General features: G+C 39.9%; 1 protein-coding gene across 2 annotated transcripts; it reads left to right on the top strand.

Moving 5' to 3' along the window:
- Positions 1 to 376: 376 nt before the first annotated feature.
- Positions 377 to 6,575, top strand: LOC307082135 (somatostatin receptor type 5-like). 2 transcript variants are annotated; one of them, XR_013812196.1, is made up of 5 exons: positions 377 to 604; positions 2,994 to 3,745; positions 4,179 to 4,589; positions 5,728 to 5,952; positions 6,237 to 6,575. XR_013812196.1 is itself a non-coding variant. In XM_079745601.1 (4 exons), the coding sequence occupies exons 2-4, from the start codon at positions 3,002 to 3,004 to the stop codon at positions 5,800 to 5,802; spliced, it is 1,230 nt and encodes a 409-aa protein (XP_079601727.1). In that variant the 5' UTR covers positions 377 to 604; positions 2,994 to 3,001; the 3' UTR covers positions 5,803 to 6,574. The 2 variants fall into 2 exon arrangements, 1 of the variants encoding a protein (XP_079601727.1); XM_079745601.1 differs by having other exon boundaries at positions 5,728 to 6,574.
- Positions 6,576 to 10,394: the final 3,819 nt, after the last annotated feature.

Raw genomic sequence — 10,394 nt, 5'->3', positions numbered from 1 at the left:
ACGTTGTGGTCATAGAATCGAGAAGCAAAGACTAATAAAATAATACGGCCATAAATCGTTGCTTATTCTTTTCATATATTTATTGTTGTTTACATGTCTATCTCACTAATTCAGATATTTTCCACAATTGTATGTATCGTTGTTTGATGCTTCAAAGGAATGCAATTAGTCTGAATAACTATTTGTGTCCCTATTATTGTTAGCACGTGGCAAAAATAAATATTCTAATTTAAATATCGAGGATGGTTTTTCTTCCTACCCACGTATTCTGATGGCAATCATGCAAAGATAGGAAACTGGAAATATGGGTGTGTCTCGTTGGACCAAAGGAGTGGTAACGTGTTTTTTGCCCCAAATACATAAATAGCCTACCAGCAGACCACTGTGGTCGACAGCATCGGACTTCGCCAGAGTTCAACCATCACTAAAGAATTGCTGTTTGGGGCATCGTTGTTTGTTTTAGTAGGCCTACTTTATGTTTGCATAACATGGTCGGGATTTCAGATGTAATCCATAATGTCAGTTCAGGCGACAGGATATTTTGTCTTGTGGATTTTTGGGACGGAATACATAGAAAAACGAAGCAGAACACAGAGATCTTTATGTAAGTATGAAGAGAGGATTTTGTTATAATATTTTTCTAAGTATTCGCTGAAATAACAAACCAAAGCCAAACGTCGAGTGTGTTGCGTGCGATAGATAGTGAATGAGACAGACAGGAGCTTACGTTAAACCCCTCATGCTGTGAAATTACTGTTTCAGTTATTTTCATGCAAAAAAATAAAACAGTTTTAGATATTGTTGCCAATGTCATGCAGGAATAGCCTCTTATTTATTTTTAAATAATGTGTTTTATGATTTCAATTACTTTAATGTTAGGCTATGATTCTAGAAAACGCGCATTCATGAGGCCTATTCGGGAGAAACTAGCACATGTAAAACTAAATGTCATAAATCACACGATATCTTTATTTCGCATAATTTGTAGCTGTTCACATCCTTTTCAACAACCGTTGTCATATCAGAATAAAAAAATGAAAATGTTCATTTCGTCGTTTGGGCCTATGCCTATAACGCCTAAAGTGTCGTAGGACTTTATTATGGTCTAATTAAACTTGAATTAATATTAGGCCAACATCGAGCATGTCTCTGGCTTATTATGAAGCACTTGTTGTTGATAGAAATGTCAACAAGCGATCGGAGTCGCACGGGGACCAACTTTTGTGTTCGTCAACACACATCGCTGCGGGACGCGCGTCATCCCTGTGTTTTGTAGAGCGGTTCAATGCATCTGGACGTCATGTCAATATTATTTGTGGAACAAGCAGGCCTCCACCAACTGCCATAAGGTCATCCTTTCGTCACAAACTGACTACTACATTGTCCTAAATAATCTGGGGTCTGAGTTAAAACTATTAACTCAAAAAAAAAAATAGTTTACTTTAGTTTTAGTTGTAATTTATTTATGCGCACAATGAAAGAATATTCTAAAAGTGGACTTACATATTTAAAAATAGTGCAGGAGAACGTCATAACCCCCAGCGGACTAACACAACTACCTACGATCTAGATTAAAAGAAAATATAAACGATTAATTTCCACTTAAGTGCCACAAAGGTGCACTACTATATGTAGTATTGTGTGTGTGTGTGTGTGTGTGTGTGTGTGTGTGTGTGCGTGTGTCTGTGTGCTTGCGCTTGCATGCGTGTCTGCATAATTGCCTGTGTGTTTTGTGAGGGGCTTGGTGCATTAGGTCTTCAATCTTTTTAATTCATGAATTAAGGAATAGTTGCTTTTTGTGAGCGGTTGATCAAATTTAAGTTCCCTCAAGTTCAAAAAGTCAGTGTGAGGACCACAGTTGGTGATTGTTGACTCACCTGACAAGCCTCTATTGTTACCAAAATAACTCACCGTAATAAGTCATAAAAATAAACAATCATGACAGACAACAAATAAGAAAGACACAATTGAGACTCAACAAAAGTAGTGAGGTTGAAAGTAGGCCAAAGCAAAAAAGTTAAACTTGTTGTGTCAGTTTGACTAGAAACAGAGAGGGCGGGGGTGTTGAGGTAATTCTCCCCTATTGTGGAGCTGCCCACCTCCCTAGCGAATGCACTTTACAGGACAAATTTCTCTTTGTCGGACAATAAAGTTGATCTTATCTTAACTTAGTCTGACCTTACCCACACCAGACCATTGAGCAATATTTCAAGCCAAAATGGCTTTGGATTAGAATTTAAATGGTCTGTAGCCTCCGTCATTTGGAGGAACTGCTATGCAGAATTTCTTAATTTCTTAGGGTTCTAGAGGTTAAGGTATTTTAATCGAAAGGTTGTGGGTCCAAACCCCAATATCTACTATCTACCAGTAGGAATACCAGAGTAGGGTCCCTAACCCCTACCTGCTCATTAATTAAATGTTAAAATAAAATTGCATTGGATAAGATTGTTTGCAAAACAATTAAATGTATGTTGTTCATGTTTGTCCCACAGATATCCTTGCACAGGATAGGATTGCCACTTCAATACAGTTGTAAATCTTAGTCTTTTTCTTGCTGGTGCTAAGTCATTATTCCATGGCCAGGTTTCTGAGAAATGTTGAACTGGTTCTCCATGATTGTTCCAATGTTTGTTGTCAACAAGGAGTCAATTAGGGGAAATGGCAGGTTGGCTAAATGCCCAGAGCCTTCAATGGAATCATTTTCTCTTAGAAGATATATAGGGAGCTTGTTGCCTATGCCAGTAGATTCATTCATACTGTGAATGCCTCAAATTATACTTGTACACTCACATAAGATCCTACAGAATTGCATTTAAGTTTCGGCCATCCATGCAAAGTGTGGAAGGTGTAAAGGAAATGTCAAAGACCAGTTATGAGCCCCTGCAATAGTTCATCACTAACCCTTACCTCGTATCGCATAAAAGCCCCAAACAAAATTGAAGAAAGCAAAGTTAATCATTCCTTGCATCTTTCTTCTGTAATGTGTTTCAAAGGTCCCTGAATGGAAACCTTCACAATGAATGAATACAGTTGGATGTCAGAGGCCGAGGACATGACATACAGGTCTCCGTCCTCCACGCCTCAATTGGTCTACTTCTCCAACTCCAACGCCATGAACACTTCTTATCTCACCACCAACGACACCAATGATAAAGCCTCACCCTTCTTCGGCAGCTGGTCGGTGGCCACCGCCATAATCTACATCACTGTCTTCATTGTGGGACTGCTGGGCAACACACTGGTAATCTACGTGGTGGTGCGCTATGCCAAGATGAAAACAGTGACTAACATGTATATTCTCAACTTGGCTGTGGCCGATGAACTCTACATCCTAGGCATTCCCGTCCTTGGCACCCAAAGTGTACTCTCCTATTGGCTGTACGGGGAGTTCCTCTGCAAAGTGTACATGACTGCCGATGCCATGAGCCAGTTTATGTCTATCTTCTGTCTGACGGCGATGAGCATTGACCGCTATCTGGCAGTGGTGCACCCCATTCGTAGTGCCAAATGGCGAAGGCCACAGGTGGCCAAGATCTTCATGTGTTTGGTGTGGGTAATGTCCTTCCTAGTTGTGCTGCCAGTCACCATATACTCAGATGTCCAGGACCACTTCAACTCCTGCAACATGAGCTGGCCTGATCCCCATGACCTGTGGTCCACAGTCTTCATTCTCTACACGGCCATTCTGGGCTTCTTTGCTCCCCTGCTGGTCATATGTCTCTGTTACCTGCTCATTGTAATTAAGGTATGCAGTTAAATTACATTGTGATGTTCCTCTTTCATACTGCTGGCATTTAGCTGTTATTACCATATGATCTTAAATGTGAAGTGTTTCTATTTCATTTTTAGCTTTTCGTTTAACAGATTGATGTCATTTTGGCATTGCATTCATGAATGTCTCCTGGACCAAACTCAGAACCGCTTGGCTGAGCATTGAACACCCTAGCCTATCCTGAGTTAGTTGAGCTGCATTATTTTGGATGAACTGTTTAAAATATTATAAAAACCATGGTTTTTTTATATCATGGTTTTTTTTAATCATGTTTTTTTATAATCAGGGGGGCGTGGTCGAAGAGAGACAGTCATGTGAGGGCAGTCTATCGTAGTTCCTGCTCTACAGATTTTCTTTTTTGCCAATGTATGAGGATAATCCTTCCCACTTACATTTCTAAACTCAGGTGAGATCGTCAAGCATGCGGGCAGGCTTGACCACGCGGCGCCAGTCAGAGCGCAAGGTGACACGCATGGTGGTGATCATCGTGGTGGTGTTTGTGATGTGCTGGCTGCCGTTCTTCATCACCAACATTGTCAACCTGGTACACATCATCCCCGAGAATAGCGTCAGCGCTGTCTTCTACTTCTTCAGTGTGATCCTCACCTACGTCAACTCCTGCGCAAATCCCTTCCTCTACGGCTTCCTGTCCGACAACTTCAAGCAGAGCTTCCGGAAGGTGCTGTGTCTCCACAAGGGGAACGGGTTGGACACCACCATTCAATTAGGGGGCTCTCAGGCAGCAATCAAGAAGAATCCATCTGGAAAGCCTGGTGGTCGTCATAGCGCGAATGGAAACAACATGCTAAACACAGAGGTAATATGAAGCTAGGGACATGTAGCTCATGTCACCTAACCATTCAAAGTCAAGTCCCTTTTTCACGATCACATGCCCCTTTTCCACCGACAGTACCAGCTGAACTCGCCACGATTTAGCGTGGCACGACTTGGTTTGGTTCCAGGCATTCCGTGTTTCTATCTAGAAAGTACCTCTTCAAAGCGGGCGCGTCCCGGGTCATCATAGCACGCATGCGCGAAACTGCGACACATAAACAGACGCACAGGAGCGTCTGCACCTCTGTCCCAGTCCACGGCGTGTTCTTGCGCGCGGATCCTGCATGTTCAATAAACAATCACTATTGTTGACTGAACGCTGATGCTAGTATTTAAAGATGCCGCGTATCGGGTGCTGGGTGTCGAGTGTCAGGCTTGGACGTCGCACTAATCATTATTCGTCCAGTGGCGTCACTCTGGCCAGTGGGCAGCAGCCTGTTTACGTCACACAAAAGTATCAGTTCAGCTCTCGGAACCTCGACGGAGGTGAGACTAATAAAGTATCAGGTACCAGATACCTAATTTTGGCGATCGAAACGCAAAAAAAGTTGGGCAGAGTCGAGGCGTGTTGAGTTGGTACTGTCGCTTGCAAAAGGTTTTGCAAGGCCAAATTCCAATGAAACGATACTCCATGTCCGTACAATGTGAAGCCCTCGAATAGGCAGAACATTTAACAAAAACCTGATTGGAAAGGAGTCTTTGAAATTCGCTCTATTAGAAGATCTATTAGAAGATCATCACTAGAAGTATAGGATGTATAGTATAGGATGTGTGCTATCCACACAGTACTGGCCTGGTCTCCTCAATTCTATAACAGCTAACAGACAATTGATAACAGACAATTGTCTTTCATATCATATTGTAAATATGATATAATATGATTGTGTACAGTCAGTGAGTGAAAAACTTGTTTATTTCCCAGCTAACCTTATACCTGCCCTAAACCCCTTGAATCGTAAACTTTCTCCCCTAATGTACTCTGTTAAGGCTGAATCAGATTTTATTACTGCAGTCTCTGTCTATCTAGCACTGCTTACCCATCTCTTCTTGATTTAGTGACATTGCTTACATTTACCATTGTTGCCCTAAACCTAACCCTGTCTTTGTCATTGTCTTACCAGGCAGACTTAAGTGCAGCCGTCATGGACGAGCTTTTGCCGCAGCATGAAGCAGTGGTTGATCAGACAACGTTATGAGCACGCAATCTTCATTGTTGCTTATGGTCCTGCTATACTGAGGTCCAAAGCCCAAGTTCAATTTTAAATTACTCCAATGAACCTAGTTCTTCCCAGCAAATCCCAAAAGTTGAAATGGGAAGCTGAAATCATGTTGAAGATGTTTCCATGGTAATTACAAATATTATATTGAAATACTAACCATCTCTTATAAGGTTCCTGATGCAATTTTGTAAACGCAAAAAATAATTGTTTAACATTGTTGAACATTTTTAGACAATCAAATTCAGTTAAAATTTGAAGGCTATTCAACCTGCAATTAAGTGATTGTTTAGCTGTAAGAATGTTAAAATTAAGCATACATGTTTTTTTGAATTTGTGTTAAAGTTCTTATTTGGCCAGTAAATGTGTTCACTACGGCACTTATTTAACGTGTATTTTCTTCTTTTTTTCAGGCAAGCATTTTTCCATAAGTAGTTAACGTTTTACAGAAAATTTCCAAGATATGTTAATTATATGCTAAATCAGAATAAAGTCTAAATTTCATTTTAAATCTCAATCTCAGGTATTAAATAATATTGTCCTTAATATACAGTATATTCCTAAAATTAATAAATGTACTATAAGATTTATATGTTAAGGACATTTAGGATTAAAATTATGATGGAGATTTTAAATATATAAAAAAATCAGATTTCATAAGACACAGGTGTTGCTATACAATGATTAGGTCTACATATAAAATATGAAAAATATTTCCTGTGAAAAGGTTATGTATTATTATGACCTTTCATATTAATTAACCTTTTCCCTGTGAAAAGGTTATTTAAAGATTTTAAATAGGGGGGGGGGGGGGGGGGGGGGGGGGGGATGTATCAATGCTAGGTTGTATCAATGCTGTGATACAAACAATGAAAGTCCTATAGTCCCAATGTCATTATCCCTTCTTGATTTAACATATTACTTGTTATACGGGTTAAATCTTATAGCATCGTCTTACATAAAATCATAAAAATGTATTTCCTCTGGTTAGATCCCTTCATTAAATCAAAAATAAATGTTCATGTTTACTGCGCAGGAGTTGGCAGCATGTTTTTTTGACAGCCTATTTTGGATCTTTGCCACACTCTTTGTGCTAAAAAGGACTCAACAGTGTGGATAACATGATGCTGAAAACTGCTGCTAAAAAAAGGGTTTTAGATCTGTCCCTAGCTCAGTGAGAAGAATGCATACGTTAATGTTGACAATGTTGTGTGAAACCACAGTATGATCTGGCACCCAAGTCAAACACACCTAAGCCACATTCTGCAGCAACAACACCTCTCTCTCTCTCTCTCTCTCTCTCTCTCTCTCTCTCTCTTGTCCTCTGCCCCCTATCCACGCTTTATTTACTGACAACCTGGTTATATGGCAGCCTGTTGCGGGGACAAACAGGCCAACTGCACCCCTACTCAAAACATTTATCCCCTCCATTATTTGTGGCCAACTTATTTTTCTTTCCATGTACAGGAAAAAAGTTATGATGTATGAGGTGAGTTATGGCAGTAAGACCTCTTCCTGTTTCTGTAACACAAACATCTTGCCTATTTGTTCGTGCCTCGGAAGGTTGTATTGTTCTCAGAGCTGTGATTGGGCTATGGATGGTCAGTGTGGGCAAATGAATCTGTCTTATTTGTAAGGATGAAACAAAACAACAGCTGAACCCAAACTAATTATAATGAACATATTTGTCAAATTCCCAATCCGATTGTATTTTATTTGCTTCATATCGTTCATGGATGTGGTGTCTTCTGCATTTTACATTTGCATTTCCTGTATCACTTCCTAGATACTTAAGTACCACAAGGCTTCTCACAACTAGTCATATGTACCATGTAATGTTCTCTTGATGAAAAATACGTCTACTAATGGTAGATGTAATTTGTTGTAAAAAAAATCCAGAAACCCCTTAGAGTAACATTGTGCCGCAAGCATTGGAACATTTGGCCTCAATATGCTATGGATATATGTGTGTATTTGTATGGATGTTGAAATATATATATAAATATATACATATATATATAATATAAATAAATGTTTGGTAAATAAAATACATACAAACATTCTCCCCATTGATAAAAAAACAACAACACATGAAACCCATGGAGCAGGTGCCTTATACCTCCGTGCTCTCACTCAAAATACCATGTTCTGCTTTTGGTAGACAGCAAAAGTTATAAATGTCAGGTTTTAAAATCCGAATGATAAAGCAATCGTATCTTGGTGTTTGATCATCAGAATAATCATCGGTCAAGAAAAGAAGCGTCATTGGCTCCAAAACAAGTGAGGTTATAGACTTACATTGTACAGGAGACATCGTTCTACAGCTGGAGTCATAATTCTTTTTGAGAGGCTTGGTTCACGATTTGGAAACGAAAAATGAAAGGACTAAACTTCAATCGTTTAGCCATGCTGAAAATATGCTTTCTCTTTTTTTGGTAAAAATGGGCCAAGTCACTATGCTAAGGATGGATTGTTCCACCTGTACAATTACATTGTATTGCCTTATTGACCTTGCTAGATAGCATCTATCATTAAATCAATAGGCTTGAGCAGCATCAATCTCCATGTAACAAGAGTTAAAAAAAGACATGAAAGATAACAGCATAGCACTCCACAAAGCATCACCATTTTACGATTTTCTTCCTCCAGACAAAAGCCATTTATCTCGCTGATTGTTTTTTTCAAAAAAAAATTAACATGGTATGATCGATTACAACAACCAACAAACCAACAGGATTATCTGTTATCAAAAAAAGTAGTTCAGTGAATATCCAGTGTTTTCAATGTCATCAAAAACTGAACAACATAACTCTCTGTAACCTTGTCAATCTCTTCCAAATAATCATCTAATTCACCAAGTCTACTGTTTAGATGTCCGGAAACCTAAATCAAATCCACCTCAAACATTAAAGGGGACATATTATGAACACTTTTCCTGGGATTTGGGGTGTTGTTTTGGGTCTCTGGTGCTTCCACACTCATACAAACTTTAAAATAAGTATGTACATGATTTTTTGAGTGAGATATGCATTTCTGAAAGTACCCCGCCTACAGTTACCAAACGAACGAGTCAGTTTCAGCACCCCCTCCTATGTAGGAAGGGAGCACATTTGAATATTACCACCCACTTCCCCACCCCCTCCAATCAGAGCATAGATACGATTATGTAGACCAGCGGACGAGCGCTTGGCGGAGATGTTTGCGCATTTCAGAAGCAGGGAGATTCCATACAAAAATAGATGTCTAATTTGTCAGTTTGCCATGTGACTGCCTGCCATGTGACTGCGCGGTTCAATCTGGACTTTAAAGAGTCAAAGCCAAAGTTCCTTTCCCCCAATTCTTCTCAACCATGGCCGAGATAACCCCCACTGCGAGTCTTTCTTGTTGTGGAAGTACCAGAGATGTCAGACGCAATCTTTATGATTCATAATATCATCCGAGGCGCACATAGCTTTTTGTGATATTAGATATTATATTAAATAGATACCGATATATTACATTATTATATAATAATATAATATAATACTTTATTACACGGGTCTTCTCAATTCCGTGGAACGCTCCGTTCACTTGCATGGGCCCTTCACAACTTACCGCTGTCAAGGAAAACAAAGGATTTTTGCCTCTAATGACGTCTTTGGTATCACTCCGCAAGTAGTCCGTCAACCCCAGCGTCTTCGGTTGCTAAGTGACGTCAAAGTCTTTGGCAGACTATTTCTCTGCTGATCAACACTACGAATGCTGGTAACAAATAAATTGTAAAAAGACACACTGTGTGAAGTTATTTTTTCGTTTTGGCAAGTAGCCATGTAATAAGCAGGATAATGTATAGAACGTCGCCGGTCATTATCGAAAGTAAGCCCCTTCAGGGCGAAGCAAGACACCTCCGCTGCGCGTCGGTGTCCTGTTCGCCCTGTGGGGGCTTATTTTCCCAATAATGACTGGCGTTCTGTACATTATCCCTTACATATATATATTGAGCTCCGGGAGTCCGCAAATGGCAACAATCACTTCTCCTCCATGCTGTACTTCACTGTGACAGCTCATTGGTCAATGGGCAACAGCTCATTTGCATTAAAGCTACACACGAGAAACAGCCAATCTGAAGGGACTGAAGCAGAGGGGAATAGCGGTAGGCAAGATTTGTTTTTCCTAAAAAGTATTTCCAGCAAACAGCTTCAAAAACATGTTTTCTGGAACTCATATATTATGTTTACTTGTTTGGAAAGCACCATAATATGTCTCCTTTAAATGTATGACCAAAGTGACCAAAGAAACTCAAGAAGGTAACATGTAAACTAAAAACCAATACCGCAAACTTAAAAATGACAAACTGCAAACCAAGGATTCCATCCACCTTGCTTTTAACCACCAAAACAACAATATGAGCTTAAAGCACCTTTGTTGGCCATCTCCCCCCGCTGAGTCCCAAGCTTCTTCACCATTGCTGATATCAATGGCTTCGGTTCGGCCAAACCTTTGTAAGCCCGAGCAATTCGGCCTTGAAAGCTAATTCCCATCTAACAATAAAGTGTGGAGCAGGACGTTTCACAGTGGTAAGTAATTATGTT

Source organism: Pollachius pollachius, assembly GCF_949987615.1.
Source record: "Pollachius pollachius genome assembly, chromosome: 11".
Classification (NCBI taxonomy): Eukaryota; Metazoa; Chordata; class Actinopteri; order Gadiformes; family Gadidae; genus Pollachius; species Pollachius pollachius.
Note: the sequence above shows the minus strand (reverse complement) of the source record. Positions and strands in the feature narration are given on the sequence as shown.

Bases quoted from the DNA above. Each gene is read 5' to 3' on its own strand.
- LOC307082135 (XM_079745601.1), top strand. From the start codon at position 3,002: ATGGAAACCTTCACAATGAATGAATACAGTTGGATGTCAGAGGCCGAG. The intron at 3,746-4,178 runs GTATGCAGTTAA...TTCTAAACTCAG, and splicing joins ACCTGCTCATTGTAATTAAG to GTGAGATCGTCAAGCATGCG. The intron at 4,590-5,727 runs GTAATATGAAGC...TTGTCTTACCAG, and splicing joins ACAACATGCTAAACACAGAG to GCAGACTTAAGTGCAGCCGT.